Consider the following 20,527-nt stretch of genomic DNA (forward strand, 5'->3'; position numbering starts at 1 on the left):
GACGGTTTATATGTGTGTGTATATATTATTATTATATACTGTAAACGCAAAGCACCGTTGTTTTATCGTTAACCCCCCGAAGCAAACGGATTTTCATTTTTCTCAGGCCACGTTAAAAAACCACCCCCACCCCAAAAAATGAAATATACACTACTACTATACTCAGTACTCACGGTATCAATATCGTGTTTAACTATCGCGATGATCAACTAATGAGCGATAATAATAAATCAAAATATTTTATATGTATGATATTATATGAATTCGAATAGAAGTCTAGTACTCTTTTCACGTTTTTGTAACGATAAGTATGAAATCTTAAAACCAATAACTTCATTCCTTGTATAATATATTATTATTATATTAAACGCCCCGACGCGGACGACTAAACGGCGTTCGTATACTGCACATATTATCTCAGTTATAAGTTATAACACTTATAACTTATAACTAAATATTATAATATTTAAATAATGTTTATCGATGTTTCAGACAGCAAAAAAGAAATAAAATCAAAAATGCAGTCTCAAACGAATGAGTTGATATATCAACATATGCAGTACAATAAACGTATGTATATTTGTATTTTTTTTTTTTTTAATACCAGGACCAGTATTTTTAAAAAATCCGCAAAATATAATTACAGAAAATGTGTTAAAATATTATATTATTAATAATATACAAACCTAAAATGTGAAAATAATATACTTTCGTATTTGGTATGGTGAGAAAATACTACATAATAGTAGACCAATAACTCAAAAATTTTATCTAAGTTAGCGCATCGGAGTTCGAAGCGGTCGTATTTTCATCATCGAGATTTTATAATAAAACAGTCGTGGATAAGCAATAGATATTTTCAGATTTATAGTAATAATTTTATTTATATCAGCAATTGTATATAATATTACTTTTAAATTTTAATACCACATAAAATAGATCATGTGAGACATGTAAACGTTTAGATATTATAACAATAATCTGTGGTACTATACCAAAGATCGTTCCAAAATAGTACAGTACTGAAGTTAGATAAAAGGTGATGAAATAATTTTTATTTGTTATAAAAATGTTTTCAATACGATACATTTCACACTTCAATGGACATATTTTTCGTGTTCCATCCCGAGAAATTTCGCTTCAAACTATGCACTTCACGCGTCGACCATAGACCGAATGTGGTATAATTCAAAGTCGTTGCAGCAGTTTAATATTATGACGACCTTTCTCGTGTCTTACTACAACTTTATATAGGTACGTAGCCATTCCGATCGTAAGCCAAACGATCGAATCTCGTCCTCTCATAAAACACGTTTTGAGCCACTGCCGTGCGCATATTATATTATAACATCTCGCTCCTCCGGGTACGATTACACCTATATACATAACGACGGAAGACTTGGTCAGCTTTATGTACTTTATATGTATATAAGGTCCTATGTATATATCTATATTATATAGGTCGTCCGCAAGAATAAAACTTTTTCGTTTTCTCTGGGTGAATATCCGTCTATTGCGGCGAAAACCCACAGTGGAACGATAGTAAAACGAGGAGGCGATAATCGTCGATACGATCGTAAAAAATCATGAGGGTAAAACGAAGTGAAAAAAAACAACCCGGCGAGAAGAACACTTCTATCCTGTTTATATTTATAGTTATTCAGAACAAGAATCGACGGAGATGATGTGTGGTTTTCATTCTGCACAGAAAATTAACACGAGCTGCCTTTATATTATACAGTAGAGTGATTGGGAAGGTCAGAAAAGGCCATAGGTCCTCGCATAATTATCAATTGAGAAATCACATTACCACTGCACATATTTCTCGCATAACCCTTTTAAAACATTGGCTCGTGCATAGAATAAAATGAGCTTGTGCGAAGAAAACACTGACCGAAATTTTCATCAATATTTTATTAATATTATATTTTGTAAATACAATAAAGCTATTATATTATGTAGGTACATAGGTAATTATTACTACATATGATTTGACACGTTTAGAATAAAGTGGTTTTAACGACCATAACTCATAGTTTAGATAAAAATGAAATTTAATCGTAGTAACTACATTTGTGTTATATTCAGTTTTACACTAACAGCTTTAAAAGTTTACTTCAACAATTTAAACGCCGATTTGACTCTTCATTTTGTTGTATACTCATACATATTATGTATTGTATTATATCCTTAAATTTCTAAATATTTTAGTTTGAACGGGTAACGATCATATTTTATATGAAATGTAAATGCAATAATGCTGCCATATTATTTCCTTATAATATGTCATTTTTATATAAACATTGAATGTAAAAATGCCACAACTTCATAAATAATATATTATAACCTTACCATAATATATAATTGCTGTTAAAAGTTCAATATAAAAATGTATTTTTGGAAGAATGCCATTAACTACTGTTATGTGGCAATTTCCTATTGAGGCTCCAGTTATATTGACAATTTATATATTATATATTTGACAAATTAAAGGCTGTATTTCTTTAAAAATTACTATTACATGGATACTTAAACATAAACTAAAAAACTATATAATTATGTTGATTATAATATGCGTTACACACATGTTAAAATATATTATTTTTAGGTATCGGAAAACATGTGTAATTCGAAAATGACCAATTTTGTGTTGTACTGGTCTATTTGGACTTCTGGTAATGTGATACGATATAGATCGATGGATGTGGACAATTTCCGTTCGTGAATATGACATAGTTTGGCAGGAATCGACACACGTGATATAATATTATATTGGATATTCTGATAATATTACATTATTATTGATCCCGTTGATATTTATATCAAAAACACGAATATGTTATATCGGAATAATGACGAGGCTTTTTATTCTGTCGTTGATGAATGCAAAACGGGTAACGGATATTAATAATAATAGTACAATATTTTATTTAGGTTGCTTGACATCCACCAACGTCAAACATAAAAAAAATAATAAAATACAATACTATGATACTATCATTATTAATATATATTATATTTATAGAATTTGGTTAGTTTTATTAGTGTTATTATACATATATATATATATTTTTTTGTAGACCCGTTCTCACTTCTCTACTTCTCTTCATCTGCCCTATACATTACTCGATATAACTGCACTGCATACAACAATTTTGTCGAGCAAATCGGTTCGCATTATCATCGCCATCTGGACCACCACACTGCCTCACAGCATTCGAGAGCGCGTTCTTCGATGTGTGTGTGTGTGTGTGTGTGTGGAAAGTTTTTGCCACCCACCGCTGCTTCCACCGACGGAATATTAATGCGCTTAGGCTTCTTTTGGCCGCTTCCACACACCTCCATTCCGCTTACTCATCGCATCTGCCTACTCATACACGAACGCAAAAAACACGTATTCCGTGATCATAAAACGTTGTTGTCAGAGAAGCGGGTCTAAAGTTTTTAGAATTTTTTTTTGTGGTTTTTTTTTTTTTTTATTCCAACCTTCTATCCTCCCTTTAAAGAAGAGAGACATGGACCGGAAGGAAATAATCGTCAGAGGTACTGTTACTACTGTGTTGTACGATTACTATACTGTGGTGTATACAATCGCGCGAGAACAATGATTTCCGGCTAAACCTTTGACTCGCGGTTATTCTTGCGCAAACGTTCTGAACACGCAAAATCGTCGACTATAAAGAATGTCCGTAATTTTTTTTCTGCCTGAACGGAATATTTTATTAAAATGATCGACGTCCGTTATCAGAAATTGACAGTTTTTTATAATATTATTGTAGATTATATTAATATTATTATAATGCCCTAGGGTCGCTTTTGGTGTATTTTACATACTTGAACACCAAGTTTTTAATAATATTATGATATTTATTTGTAGAATAATAATAACTCATCGTTATTACAAATGCCCTGAGATAGATTGAAATTTATAAAAATAATTATTATTCATTACATATACTATAAAATATAAATATATACGTTTGAAATGATTTCATATATAATAGTTTATATAAGAAGACATTTTTAAATATATTTTAAATTTTCTAAAATAAAATAAAAAACAATAAAAAATTAATACTTTTAATATAATATAAAAATTCTAAATATTATTTTTCGATCACTGTAGATAATTTTTGTTATAGGCGCCGAATTAACACGAAATTGGAATACTGTGTACTTACCGCTATCCTGTGCAATATTTGTTGGTAATTTTTTAAACTGAAGTAAAAACAGAACAAATATTACAATTTTATTCCAATATCGATTTCATAATAATAATAATAATAATGCGCTGTAATTTAGTGAAAATCCATTTTACTGGTACCGTGCACACGTACTAAAATATTATTTGCTTACGTATAATATATGAATACAGATGATAATACAGCGAACGTGCACTAGCTACTGCATAGTGGTATTTAAATTCTAAACCTATTTTATTCATTTATGGCTTAATTATTTTCTATTTATTTAATTTATGAGTTCAACAAAATTTTAACGATAAAAAAAATACTTATATTATTGTAATTACCAGTGGACTGAAACAAATATTATTTCATATCATTAATTTGGGCCATATTAAATCTGAGTAAACAGAAAACAAGTTGCATATTATACAACAAATTCGCTGCTCTAGGTATTACATGTACTATTATGTAACGACAGACCTGTAAGTTAGTATCACGATGTATGAAACTTGTTAATCATTTCCTAACCCTATCGTTCCGTTTACCACCACAACTGCAGTGCATTATGTACGAGAATAATTTATAGTGAGTACATTTGCGCAAATGTGACCACTTCCTATACCATATACGATATATATTTTATATTATATATGTGTAATGTGGTACACTAATATATCTGTCAATTTGATTGATTACGATAATTATTTCTATCGTTCGTCATTCGATTAAGGTTAACATTTGTGCGTACATACAAATGTGATATTGTTTATTCCTACATACCTATTATAATTAAATACTGGTCACCGAGAAATGTTAGTTACTTAACCATAAGTAGGTCCTGCTTCGGAAGGCTTAGACGAATTCCGGGAGAAAATATTAATTAACCATCAATTTAATATTCCATAATATGATACAATAGAATAATTGTTAAATCATATTATACAATATTAATAATATTTTTATTTGCATAATTATTATTAATTATGTGTAACTTAATTTGAATTTAAATTTATAAAATGATTTATAGAAAAAATACTTCTTTAGAGTTATAGAAAGTTAAAAATTCATATATTATGAGTGTCATAATTTTTTTAAAAAAATCTTAGTTAGTACTTTGTAGAATGTAGGTGTTATTCATATATTATCTACTTAGAATTTAGTAATTCACTGCCTATTATATAAATAGTAACTAGAGTAACAACGATAGTGTCTTTACGGCAAGACCCTACAAGATTTTATACCTATTAAATTGTATAACAGTTTATTTTATTTTTTTCAAACCTATAATATATTCTAGAAGATTTAAAAATTAATAACTTTAAAACTGCTATATTTAAAGTCAAATGAATTTTATAAGCATATAGTAGTAAAGTAAAATTGAGTCAAAGAAATTTTTTTCCAGATCATAGCAAGGGTCACTTAATTGTTTAGAATGCATGTGACCACGAATCAACTTTGACGTATTAATCCTTTTTCGGACAAAACTATGGAAAGAGAATTGTAATAATAACTTGACTGGAAATTTTATACAAACTATATAAATATAGATAAAAAATAATAATGATTAATAATTAATAATTGATGGTTCTCTCACTCTACCTTTGTATTTTTAATTTGCGAAATATTTTTTCTTACTTTCTTTTTAATCAAGTCACTGTAGCAGCATGAGTAATATAACAATATTGCAAACATTGAATTTGTTTTGAAAAAATGTTTATTAATTGCGTAGTGACAGGCGACAGCAATACAGCATCCAACATCAATATGATAAAAACGATCGTTTGAAAAACGAGTATTCATAAATATAATATAATACGGTAAAATGTTCAAAACAAATATTATAAAATAACGTTTATTATTTTCTTATAAAGTCATAAATTACTTTCATTATTATTTATTTGAAAGCACATTTAAAAACACAGTTTAACTGTATTGGTAGCTTGTCAATATAATAATGAATGTACACTAAAACTGTTCATCATGTTTATAAATATATTTTATGGCTTTTATAAATATATAATAATTATTATAATGAAATAATTTTCTAAAAACATTAAGAAAAGTTTTATTTTATTTATTTAATTCTTTCTTATCATTTCAAATAAAAGTTACAACTTAAATAGTTTTCATTTCTATCGATATTGGTTATTAAATTTTTATGATTCGCCATAATATAGCTAAATCAATAACTAAAATAAATACTTATTTAAAATCAAATAATATTACCTAGGTATAATGCGATAAATAAAATCTACGATATAATATATAATTAATAATACATGTCAATTAGATGACTGAAATTTATTTTCATTTACGACCTTGTTTTTAATGATTTATAAAAGTAAAATTCAAAACAACGTCTTTTTGTATATTTCTTTCTAACCATTGATAATACTAACTGTTGTAGTTCAAACCATTCTAAATTTATTCTAAAACAATAAATATTTCAAAATATAAATACTAAAATAATAAATTGGAAATCAGAAAACATAATACTTACCATTTAATATCAATACAAAATATTTAGAGTAATAATTTTGAATCTGGAAGTGGTAAAGAATCTTTAGCCCACTCCCTAGTTGAGCCTATGCTGTGATAATACTATCACAGAAAAATGATCGCAGTTAAAAGTTAAAACTAATCTATTCTCTGTAAAATTTGTTTCACGGTCGTCTATTATTTCAACACTATACAGGGTATTGCTTCTGTATATTTATATTGTATTCGTAAGTAATATTGTTTATTATATATATTATATAGTAACTAGTGAAAATCCGTCTCGTATATCATTTATTCATATACGATTGTACTCTGTAACTCTTAAAAGTGTGATGATGAAGATGCCATTGTCACAGTGAGGCAATGTTTATTAGGTACTAATAGTACTGCACTATACTCTAGTACAGTATAAAACGATGTGAAAATAGACAAAAAAATAATGTACGTTAGATTCGTTTTGAAAATATTTCTCTAACATCGTAGTGAAGACTACAGTTTGTATACCAATAAACAATATTGAGGCTTTATTCGCAATAAATTATAATGATAGTATTCTACCCATAAAAGTTAGTGTTTAAAATAAATAAAAAAGTTGATATTAATATATAGAAAATTAATATTAATTGTAAAAAATTAACACAGACTTTCAAAATAACCAGTAAATACTTTTGAAGCCTTCAATTATTGTGTACAAAAAATATAATAACTAGAGATCAGCAACCATAGTAAACCCAGCCAGCGGAAATTTATTTTATGTATGACTAATAAATCCGGAAAATATTAAACAAATATTAAAATTTCAATCTGTTTTCTTAGAAATTAATAACATTATTTTCTGTTTATAAGTGACTCCTTCATATTTTTTTGTTCAACCTCTGTTTATTTTCCGTCAAAAACGAGCCAAGATCAGAGTCATATTATCTTTATTATAATAAAAAAATATTTTGTTTGAAGAGTATAAATAACATTTCAGGAAAAAATATATATCTTCTTCGTTGAACAATATTTACTCTCTGTATTTATTACATTCCTCGTCAGAAAATTAGGTACTGATGTAAAAAAAATGCTTATACAAATATCTGCATTGGGTTTTCAAAAAATTCAATTTTCAACATAATATTATACCGTTATATCGAACGCTGGAGATCGCAATTGATCGTTTGATTTGGAAGCCCCTGCAATACCAATTCATTACAACGAAATATTTTTATTAGAATTTAGAAGTCCGTACGCTCAACATGAGTATAGGAAAGAATATTATATTATATATAGGTGTACCCGGAAACCGCGTGAGAGTTTTCGAATTCGACATTCAGTTATCCATATACGGGTATATCGAAATTTTGGGTATTATTATTATTTGTTTTTTGTTCCCAACCACGACCACTCCTATCACCCCGACAACCCAAACCATATACATCGGAGGGTATATTTCACAAAGTTTTCGCTACCGGGGTCGTATTTGCCCGAGTGAATATGTAATGAGCTGCAGTGGCTGTGTGTATACAGTTATATAATATATAATATAACGATCGGATACGACAGATGTAATACCTACCGTATATTATTGCTATAGAGCTGTACATACTGCAGCCTGTCCTATATCATCGTTGTACATAATACGGACTTCCACTAACCCTTTCCAAGAATTTGGTTTTGGTTTATGTTTAGAATTTTATTTTCGTTTTTTCATTTTTTTTTTTTCTAGCAGAGAAACACTACGGTGACGGTTGCAGTGACGTCCACACTAAAACGGATAATAATACAATACTTTCATACACCATGAGTCTGTCTGCAAGGTGTGCAGTGTATACCGATACCGAATTGTGATGAAGGTGAAATTATTGTTGGGCCGTGAGATGCAAGAGGCCATACAGATGTACAAAATGATTCGCTTATGGATACTATTTTATTTATTAATATGATATATAATAACAAGGTGACTTATCAAACATACACGTCCTTTTTTTTTAATACAATTATTATTATTGAAATTCTCAAATATACCAATACTTAAAACTAATACTAAAAATTATGTTTACAAATAATTAATATTTTTTTAAAATCTTCTAATAAGTAATTTCAAGTTAAAAAGGGCCATTTGAAAAATAGAAGTTTTTATCCGCACAGGACACTCTTTAACTGAACCAAATAAATTACTGTTATTAGAAAGTATGATTTTAATTACTTATATTTTAAAAATTCAAAAATCAGATTTAGCATACATGAATTATTCAAGAAAAAATGGTCTGTGAGCACACTTGATAATAAACTTACCTAGTATATGCACTATCTAAAACAACAATAATCATAATGTTTTGTAGTAATCGTATTTTTGTTATTTTTTACTAACATTATAATAAACATTACAATACTTGAATGACACTAAAGATATGAATTCAGTGTCATTTAATAGCTTACGATCTACGGGATGAATTGACACGAACAATAAGTTTTTAAGTCGCGTGATGACTCGTTTAAAATACTATTCATTTACAAATAATACTAACATAAATCGGTAGTCGCAGGTACCACTATCATAGGGGTTCAGCTACGACGTCTGTTTCAGGAGTACGCCGGTAACGTCGCAGACGACCGTTGCCCGAGGCAGCTGATTGAGCGTCGACAAAGTCCCGGACAAGGCCGCCAACCTTGGATACGATGTCCACGGCCACGGCGGGCTGCTTCTGCATGTACGTCGGCTGAGGCAGAACGTACGGAGGCTGCGGAAACTCGGCCGAGTACGGATCGATTCCACCGTTGCACCGCCTCAGCCCGTCCACTCGGTTGGGCATGCAGTTCTTGGGCACTAGCGTGGCCGTCAACCGATCGTCGACCACGCGGTCAACTCGCGTCACGTACACGGTGACCTGCTGCCGGCCAACGGCCGAGTTGGCCATCGCGCCGGCCATGCCGACCACACCGCCGACATTGGCCACTCCCGCCGCGACCGCCGCACTGGCCGCCCCGATCGCGTTCTGCAGAAGCTGTCGTTGCAGGCCCACGCCTGAAGTAGCGGCCCGCCGTTCCTGCACGTCCTCTACGACTGGCCGGACGGCTTGCTGCAACGACGGCGTCTCGTGGCCCACCGCCGCAGACGCGTCTACTTCGGTCGCTTGAAGTTGGTCGTCCGCCTCGACTGTCGCGTCCGTCAACAGGAATGCGCCTCTGTACGGTATTTCGGTTATCCTGTAAACGTTGTGTTCGTCAGTTTTATAAAATTTATATTACTGTGCGAAAACCTCTAAATATTTCCGATCACTTATTCGGTCGCTGAAATTATGTTCGCAATTTAGAGGTTACCGTTATGGTAGGTTTCATTATACTATAAAGCGGCATTATATATATATATACGTCTTATATAATATAATATATATGTACGATATACCATGTAGTTTATGTACATAATATGATGATATACAAACTACAACAAAACCATACTTGAGCACTTGAGTATAGTGAAATGAGTGGTTTTGTAACTATACTTACAGAGAATTATATTTATTTTTAAAATTGTATCGATTCAGAAACAGATTTTTTTGAAGATAATATCCCATACATTTTTTATGCTATTAAACGTATACGATTAATGTTAAATATTGTTGACGAAGTAATGAAATATTATGCGTGCTGATAAAAAAAGAAAAAAAAGAATGGAAATAATAAAAACTTAAGCTAAAAAAACGAATCATTGATCAGATAGCATAACTTCTCGATAAAATTTAATGAAACCTCGCATTATCTATAATATATTATGATGTGTATCCATACACCATCAATTCGAAATCAAAAGAACTCACATACAAGTAAATGAGTCGTATACATAATTTGCCAAATTATATCTTCGATCCATTATTAGATACAGATGAGTATAATTTTGTTGTTCAAAGTTTAAAAAAAAAATTCAAACGACATATATCTTTGCGAAGAGTAGTAAACACGGAGCAAAAAAAATGTATGCAAACATTTAGTTATAATATATAGTACCTATCATAAATTTTAATATTAGATTCTCTTCATTCGCTTCAAATTAAAAATGGCTGATCACATAATTACCTAATTAACCTTTTTATTGGTTTTAAATAATCTACATCAATCAATCTCTACTGTACTCGTAAATATGCGATAAATTGAATTCTCAAGTTAGGTTAGGTTACCTAACCAAATACAATTAATGAAAGATATTCAAAACTGTTTCTACAGACATTAAATGTTAGTATATCCACTAATCATATACGCATTATAACTTGTTTTATTTGCTTTTCATATTCTTAAAATTAAAATGATATGTACATCAAACAACATAAACGATGTAGGTATATCAAAGAGTGGGTAACCCGACGGTGACCTCGTTTCACCCTTGTAAATGTAAATCGCAAAAATGTATAACGGTTATTCAAAAACGTAAATAAATAATTATAATACTATATTACGTATATTTTTTACACTCCATTGGTGTGTACTATTTATTTTTTTTCTTACAATTGTTGAGCTCTGGTAGTAAGAAAAATGTCGACTGTAATTCACACGATTGATGAATAACAGTATAATCTATAATAATAGTAATGACGTATCGACGAAGGCGGCCAGATGTATTGGATTACACTGAACGTTATATTATTTTAAAATAACGATAACGCTGTTATAGCTTTGGACGTTATCGGGTTTTCGCGCTCGTATAATATTGGAAATAAGGGTGGCATCCCTTCGTCTGCCGCATATACTCTACAAATGGCGAATGATAATAATTTACTCGCGCACATCACGTCCGCCCACAAGCTGTGCCCCCGGTCCATATATTATATAATATGTGCGTGTGTGTAGTAATAATGTAGTTTTATCGTTACGCGCATTAATTCGTTTTTAACTTTTTGATTAAAAGTTAACGTCACGTATACGATCTACACTGGTAGTACAGGACGATACGTTTTGGTAAATAATACATATTATGATACCATATAATATAAACATGCGAACTCACCAAATTCAATGATCGCAATAATGAATTAGTATGGATTTTTGTGTGCATATTTTGTTACTGGATGTCGGATAGAAGATGTTACATACTGAATGATTTTAATACAGTTGTGAGCACAGTATAGGCATTGAATTTCAAGCTTGAAAGTCTATTATTGCCGAAAAAATTATAGCATTATGCGGGATACATATTATAATATAGTATTGTAATAATTATTGTTATATCATACTTTCACCAATATCAGATAAAGAGTAAATATGATTAGGGGGTTGACCTTCAGTGGAGAACTAGTAATTACTGTTTATTCCATTATCTTTGCTAATGCAATTATTACTAACGTATAATAATATTAGTATAATATCTAACACTTTTTTCATTTTTGTCCAATATACATTTAAAGTTGGTTGATTATTTTAAAAAATAAACAATAAGTCATAAGCTACTTTTTTCAAAAACGATTTAATTGGCTATACTCGTTATTAATTTACTTTGGCCAGTTCCAAGACACAAAACACTTCCTAGTTATTAATTGCTCATTATAATGAGTTTTCAGTTTTTCACTATAGTCATTTTAGAATTTGTAAAACTATAATATTTTATGAAAACCTAATCGAAATCTTATGTCTTGGTAAATAAATAAAAAACTGACACATTGCAAAGAATGAAGTGCACCTATTTTATTCATAAGTTTAGGATAATTTACTTCCTCATAATTCTGATGAAATCACGTTTAAACATGTCCTTGTACGGTATTCTTAATGTAAAATAATAAGTGAAAGCGTACCTATATGACAAATTATATAGTTAGATTATAGCATCATTATTGGTATCATACGAGTAACTATTTCGGTAAATTACGAGATCGGATGTCCTGAATTCTACTTAGAAATCACATATACATCTAGCCGCAATTCCATAAATAGTCTTCGCTTTTTTGTCGGTTCATTCTTATAACTATACTACTTCGTTACTCAAATCAATAATATACCTACACTAACTATGGTATAATCATGTTATAATCATTTCATAAACAAGGACTTGTTTCATTTTATATTATGACATTATTTAGTATTTTTCGATAACTGATAATCTACAGTTTTGATTGGTATACCTACTTCAATTTTTTAAGTGTTATAATACATACAATATTTAGTATTAAAATAATATTAATTTTGAAACCATATTATATTCTTTAAGGAACACCATGCATTAAATTAATTCTGCCTGGGACTCACTCAATCTTCGTGTCCGGTTTGCTGGGTTCAATGAAATATGCCTCGTAATCGATGGCCGGTGGACGCCGAGAATTGGCTGGTCCAGGAACTTTCTGCGGGCGGTTGTTGTGATTGCTGTGAATCACGTGATCGCAAGACGGCACGTTCCCGTCCACGTACAAACACACCGGACGCACGGTTTCTCTGACGGTAATCTGAAATGCCCATCATTATTATCATTGTGTCAACAAACGAATTAAGTAGTTATGTAACGGCCACTTTAAAGATCCGTGACCGGATCGGATCACGTTTTTGATTATTGATTTTCTGTGGGTCACCACCGGATCGACCTTGATCCTTGGACACGAAAGTGAAATCATCCCGCGCCCCTTGCCGCGACTAATCGGACAGGAACCGTATAGTGTTATTATAATATAGTACTGCAGGTTATAATCATAATAATGTAAAGACATGTTGTTTTCAAATTTGTGATCAAAGCGCGACTGAAACTATATAGTACATACCTACATCGAGTGATCTTTTTAACGTAATACTCATTTTTTCTAAAAACACTAACGTTTTTGAAAAAAACTTTTTTTTTATAATTTTAAATCGTTAAAAATAACATTTTTAAAGAAAATTGTATTATACCTTTTTGTACACTGAACTACCATCGGTTTTTCGATAATAAATAAATAAAGTAGTTTATTAGTTATGGACTTATGATTATATAAAGTTTTATATTTTAGGCGGTATACCTTTTCATTTCATTCCGCTCATCTAAACTTTAAAAACTTATAAATCACAAACTAGCTGTCCAAAATTCGATTTTTATCTCGATTAGTATTTAAAAAAAAAATCTATTATTTAAAACTAAATTAAAAATAATACACATCATAAAAAATCTAAAAATCTAAAATCTCTAAAAAAATATAATTTTTATGTAACAGGTTATTTTTTGAGTACTTTGATATAATATATAAATCAAATTTTGATCAACCGGACCATTTGTAGTCTTTAAAAATATTATACTCACAGTTTCGTATCGTGTGGCTGCCATGACACCGAAAAATTTTCCTTCCTGTTGTGGAATATCGACCTCGTAGTAAGGCATAATCGGTAAGTACGCCGGTCGTGGGTACAAGTGAAACGATTCTAAGGAACTCACGTCCCGGTTATGTCTCCGACTGGCAATAGCTGTGCAGATGACCTCATGCGCTGCAAACAAGGATAGTACGAATTGCAATATTGCCGGTGACATGTTCACTATCATTTATTTGACTTAGAGCAGTATCCTGACAGTATTTAAATCGTAGTTCGACTGAAGTATACTATAGATATGTCCGATAATAGTGAGTATAGGTTAGGACGATAATTAGCAAGGTATAAAACCTATATGATATAATAATAAGTGCATTTTAATAGAAAACAATTTGTAGTCTTAAAATTCCTTAATTGTCTCCAATATAGTATACCTACATTATCTAAGTGATTATTAGATGTCTATTTCTTCTATATGATAACACTCGTAAAGTAAATCACGTAATATCATATTTCGTTGCAATAAATACGCTTTTAAAATCGATATTAACCATAATATAACGGTACGTTCCATTTCAACAACTCACTTTTGAAACTATATTATGTAAGTAGGTACCTGTTGGCTATATTATACTACGACGTGGATTTTATCATAGATACGAATAAAATTATACAGTACTTAACTTAAATTTTACTTGTAATTACCTATTTATTGTTTTTCTCAAAAAAAATTTCAAGTTTAGTTATTAATAAATTGACAGAATGTTTGTCAACTTGTCGGTAATTTTTTCGTCTAACATTATATTATAAAATCAAATTGAGGTAAAAATATCTTTTCCATTTGAAATAAATTTATGTGCATAGTTCACACCATAATATTATTTGTATAAACAAAATCAAATCATTTTATAAAAGCTCGATATCTTATAACGGTTGATTTATTTGTTGAGAATCTTAATAACATAAAACTATAAACTATTAATTATATTTATGATATTGTATTCTTATTATGTCTAACAATTTTCTGCTATAATGTTATTCAAGACTGCTGAAAAATATTTAAAATAATTTTTAAAGTATAATATTATATATTATGCAAATTAGAATAATTATAGGTGTTTAACTATGTAATATATTTTTATTTCGTAATCTGATTTAAAAATGTTATGAATTTTTTAAGAACTATAATTTCAAATTTCTTTTAATACGAAAGTGTTTGAATTATTGTCTACCTACGTGTTTATAATAATAACATCTTATTCGATAAATTCTTAGAATAAATACAAGAGGGTTTTATATTATATTTTATAAAGACTGATGTTAAATGCGCTCTGTTCATCATTAGTGTATAAATATAACCTACACATAGATACACAAAAAAAGTTTGGAAAACTACGCATTAAAATTGAAAACTATGCATGTAAATACTAAAATACGTTTCCAAACTTTCTCCGATCCAACATACCTACTACCCTTTAGTGCACATTTTACAAATATTTATCAATATTACATAATACTGTTCATATGTAGATAATAGATATATTATATAATAATTTAATAATGTGATCGTGAAAAATCATGTAAAAGTATACAATTATTTTAACTATATTCTAAAAACCAAATGTATTCAGAACCGTACGTGTGTAATTTAATCTGCACGATAGTGACAAAAAGTGGCTAGTAGTCTCTGGGGGACCATAATAATATTTAATAAACTAATAAATAATTGCAATAGGGTTCCAAGCCACTTCATGATTAAGAACTTAAAGCATTTGTATGAGAAATTCAAAAGATTTCTAAAAAATTTAATTATCAACTCCATTAAGACTGATTTAAACTAAATCAGTACTATATCTATTATCAATTATTGTAGAAGACTTTATTTTAATTTTTTCAAATATAAAAAAAAAACATTTATCAATCGTACACACCAAGACTAACGTAATTAATATAAAATCGTTATAATTTCGTATTTAAATTGTTTGTGTATTCTATTCTGTATTTTATTATAACTTAATATCGTATACTCGTATGTATATTTATTTTAAAGAATTTAAATTATTCTACTAGGCATAATGTCATATTATATTATTATTATACTATAGTTGTATCATAATATGTATAAAATTTAAAATATGACTGTAATATTTATTTACGAGCTCGATGACATTACATTTTATTAATAATTATATTATACTTTGCAATTGTGTAAAATGTGCGTTTAAATATAGGTAATACTACAGTACTGTCATTACACTACAACGATCAAATTGTCTGCCACCGTTACTACATATTCTTATTATATTAATTGCAAAATACACGAAAATAAATTTAATTACTTTCTTTTCAAATGTTAATCGACGCAACTACAATAATAATTAATAAATTCATCATTAGTAATGATGTATAGTATACGGCACATTTTAAATCAATGAAAATATTAATAATTAAATTATATTGTTGTCCGAAATCCAAACGTCAAAGCCACGCGCGTTTCTTTAATTACAAACCGGACGAAAATTGGCGCCATTCGTTGAAAAATCGATGTGGAATATTCTATGTGCTGCATATTAAAATAAATAATTTTTACTCAAATATAAGTAATTTTGGTTTTAACAATATTCTGAACGTTTCATTCACTTTAACTGTATAAGAAACGTTTTTGGATATGATATTTTATGTTAAACCTTGCAGTTTCTCAAGTGTTACCTAGTCTGTTTTGATTTCATACAATAACGATATGCATAATATATAAAAAAAATTTGTCTCAAGTATTATATAATTTAATAAAAAAAATTAGCAAAACCACACTATTTACCACACATTATTGTTATAATATTATATTCATTGGGCAGTCTGTGCATTAAGTGTTGAGTATTTTAATAATAATATGTATACAGTCGTATTATAATGTTCAAGAACAATTATTTTAAACCTTTCGCGATCAATATCTGTGTAACTGTGTAGGCAATTCCTGCAAAGAGCTAAAACTCCATTTCTGGAAGCAATTGTTTCGCATAAAATATATGCACAACAGTTCGAATTTCAAATCCCATCGTCCACGGATTAGCTTTTCAAACTGAAATATACTCTTACACACATATATAATTTAGTCGTCGTCGCATTGTCTTTGAATAATTCCGTTTTCCCGATATCGATTATTCTACTATCAACTATAATTGTTTTTAATAAGCATTATTATTATTTGTGTTAGTTGTTAGTTAGTTATTATTTACTAATTATAACTTCATCATGATAAATGAAATGTATTTTAAAAAATTTTAATAAATTATAATAAACATTTAAAAATGACATATTAGAATTATAAAAGTATTTTATATTTTTCTATTATATAATATTATTATGGCTTATGAAAATCAGTTTTTGAAAATCATAATAATTTCGTAGTGTAACGACAGATCAATGATCAAAGCGTTACTGACTTAAAATTACTCTGTGTAGTAAATCACTCTTCAAGAACATTTAAATATTCTATATTTGTTGGTATTATATTACGGGTTTAATTTCTACCAACAGCCTGAAAACTGTTATATGATTGTCTTCTCGGAGTTACCTACAACATATTATAATGATGTACACGTTTCTTGTATTATATTGTAGAAAATTGAGACCCGAATCGGAAACGACGAGTCGACGAATCCAACGAATGAAATTCGGTAATCGACTGGCTGCAATATTGTAATGTAGTCGTACGCGCGCGCCGCCGGAGCTTTTGTTTCCGGCGAACGCACTACGCGTATATATTATAAAATACAACCCTTGAGGGTAAATAAAAGGAGGTAGACGAAAGACAAGCAGGTAGGGTGAGCAGGTGTGGACAAGGAGGGTAGATTTTTTATTATTACACATAATATTATATTATATAGTGTGACGTGCTCGTTTGATCTCTGCAGAATCGTTGGTCGTATATACTCGCGGGACGACCTGACTGTCGTGGGTACGTGGAAACGGGTAACTGTTGTCTCGTTATTTTTCTCGGTGTATATAATAATAATATAAGGTGTGACACGCGTAGGTATAATACTGAAATAATAATTGACAGACTTTCCATCGCCGCTGTACCTACTCTGCTGCACCCGTATAATACAGCCTTTGACGGGAACACAGGATTTATTTTTGACATTTACATATGAGTGTGATTTTTCTTTTTTTATTTTAAGCTTGTTTTGGGTCTTGAAACTAAAAGGTGCTTCCAATCACTAGCATTGTGTTGTTGCTGTTATTGTTGTTATTGTGATGTACGAACGTTGGACAAAGGGTGATATGCAGGCGTCCAGGTATTATATTTTGTAAAAATAAATACGCATTACCTATATTTTTACAACTACCGTGGAGCATATTTCAAACCAACTAAAATTAAACGTTAGTCGTGGGCAGATGACAATATTATTTGAATAGAATAAAATGAATAATTTATTTTTTTAACTTGAATAATCATAATAGTTTGACAAATTACATACAATAATATTCTAGTATTATACTATTATCACGAAATATTAAGTTTTATTTTTAGACATTATAAAATAATAGTACATACCATTTTATACTTTTACATATTATACGTAATATTTTTGTGTATGGCGTGTTGTTTACAATATCTATCTGAATTCTCAATTTTATTATGTCTCTAACGAATGAGTTTAAATCAGAATTGAATCATCTTTTTTTAACTAAACGACGTCATGATCTCTGCACTGCAAATTTAGTCTGATAATTTATACTGCGATTTACTTCATATAATAATATAATATATTAAAATTTTGCAATTTAATAATTAATCATTATTACGCCCCCCCCCCAAAAAAAAAAAAAACCCCACATATAAAGTATTATTTTGTCGTTTTTAAATAATATTAAATCAGTTCATTTATAGGATGATCTACCGAGCATTTTCACTCAATTTTTTCTGTTATAATTCAAAATTGTATTTTTTTTTTAACTTTTAAGTGTACTTGAGAATCATATTTTTAATTATTATCCAGTTAAGAAATATTCTGTGACAATACAAACTTATTTTTACAAATAAAAATCAACCTTATTAATACTGAAAATTTTTATTTATAGATGATTTTTTTTTTTTTTTAATATCGATAATATTCAGTATATTAAAATCAACATTAATTAAACACTTAGTTTCTAAGTTATTAAAATGTACATTATAAATTAAGGATAATTGCCTTTAAAAAATGGTTCAATAAAAATATCAAACAAGGATTTATATTATACCTAAAATTATATATGTAGTATTAGACATGGATTATTTTAAAACTAGGCAACACCTATTTTTTTACAGATTTTCAAATGTTCATAAAATTAATTACTTAACATTTTTAAAACAACCTTGTTGTCTTCCAAGCACATTATTATTTAACTCTTATCTTTAGTACACAAAGTATAGTAACTCAAAAACTATACTCATAAGAATCTCGATTTAAATAAATAAAATTTTTCAAAAAATCTACTGATTACTTTTAAGAAAAATGTTCACTTTCGTGAATCATTCTGTATAATATACCTAAAATGGATGTTAATATATTTGATGTTATTATGTTCTGCCTATAATATTATGAGCTCGAACGGGCACCAGCCAGTCGTCGCCACACTGTATTATTATTATTATTATACACTGTGTGAATAATACATTAATACAATATTTAGTACGTATTATTTTTGCACCGACGTGCACCTATAGTGGTGTATAATGTAATAATATCAAATGTGAAATGTGTACCCATATTATGGCGCTGCACTGTACCGGAACGATTATTATGTAGTCTACTCCATCCGGATTGGTCGTGTAGGCATATATAATATAGATAATTATATTGTTATAATTATAGCGATCGTACTTGACGAGATGGTAAATTAATTAATGCGGTTTTGTCTGCTATTTATTTTACTTTGTTTGATCTTCTCGTTTCCCGGAATGTGATTTGAAAAAATCTACGTCATCGAGTGTTTATCTACACGAATTACGTGAATTGCGTCCCGGAATTTAAAATTAAATTAATTATATGTATGTAATTAAATTTTATTATGGTATAATATGCATGCATTTATGCATTGATTTTCATTCAAATAGGTATACAAAAATATGCAAACAAAAATGCATGTTAATTAAATTTATTTAGTTTAAAAATGACAAATATATATAATTCATTAAATGAGTAATATGGATAAAAAAATTTATTAAATATCTATTTGAAATAATTGATGTATAATTTACTTATTTAGCTATGTATTTTGTATAAAGTAGGATGTTGAATTTAGAATTAAAAAACCCGGGCCGCAACTCGTCTGTACCCAAAATAAACTCGGGCCGCAATTCGGATTAGACCTTTTTTCGTAGATATTTTCGGGACGCAACTAGTATGCAGCCATTATATACGTTTCTGATTGATGTAGTTGTACCTATCGTAATATCATAGAACTATAGTCAAAGTTTGTACAATTCACAGCGCAGCAATTACACATAGTGCTAGTTTATAGGCTCGAAAGATTACGGTCGATGCCTTCAGTTTGACCTGAAGTCTGATCGGCCGCATGTTGTTTATGGACCACAAGCACCGATCTCGTTTTTATTCCAA

At 29.4% G+C, this 20,527-nt stretch overlaps 1 protein-coding gene and 1 long non-coding RNA gene across 2 annotated transcripts; one reads left to right on the forward strand and one right to left on the reverse strand.

Moving 5' to 3' along the window:
• The first annotated feature begins 487 nt into the window (after positions 1 to 487).
• On the forward strand, positions 488 to 9,331 carry LOC126549941 (uncharacterized). Its single transcript, XR_007603914.1, has 3 exons — positions 488 to 570; positions 8,395 to 8,625; positions 9,256 to 9,331. It is a non-coding gene; the product is annotated as an uncharacterized LOC126549941 (long non-coding RNA).
• LOC114123692 (uncharacterized) lies at positions 8,634 to 14,239 on the reverse strand. Its single transcript, XM_027986750.2, has 3 exons — positions 13,915 to 14,239; positions 12,900 to 13,093; positions 8,634 to 9,875 (listed from the first exon to the last, which is right to left on the reverse strand). The coding sequence occupies exons 1-3, from the start codon at positions 14,149 to 14,151 to the stop codon at positions 9,224 to 9,226; spliced, it is 1,083 nt and encodes a 360-aa protein (XP_027842551.2). The 5' UTR covers positions 14,152 to 14,239; the 3' UTR covers positions 8,634 to 9,223.
• Between the last annotated feature and the right edge of the window lie 6,288 nt (positions 14,240 to 20,527).

Source organism: Aphis gossypii, chromosome 2, assembly GCF_020184175.1.
Source record: "Aphis gossypii isolate Hap1 chromosome 2, ASM2018417v2, whole genome shotgun sequence".
In the NCBI taxonomy this organism is placed as follows: domain Eukaryota; kingdom Metazoa; phylum Arthropoda; class Insecta; order Hemiptera; family Aphididae; genus Aphis; species Aphis gossypii.

Coding starts and splice junctions, on each gene's coding strand:
- LOC114123692 (XM_027986750.2), bottom strand. CDS start 14,151: ATGATAGTGAACATGTCACCGGCAATATTGCAATTCGTACTATCCTTG. Junction 13,094..13,914: donor CAGCCACACGATACGAAACT/GTGAGTATAATA, acceptor TGGGCATTTCAG/ATTACCGTCAGAGAAACCGT. Junction 9,876..12,899: donor AAACCGGACACGAAGATTGA/GTGAGTCCCAGG, acceptor CAACGTTTACAG/GATAACCGAAATACCGTACA.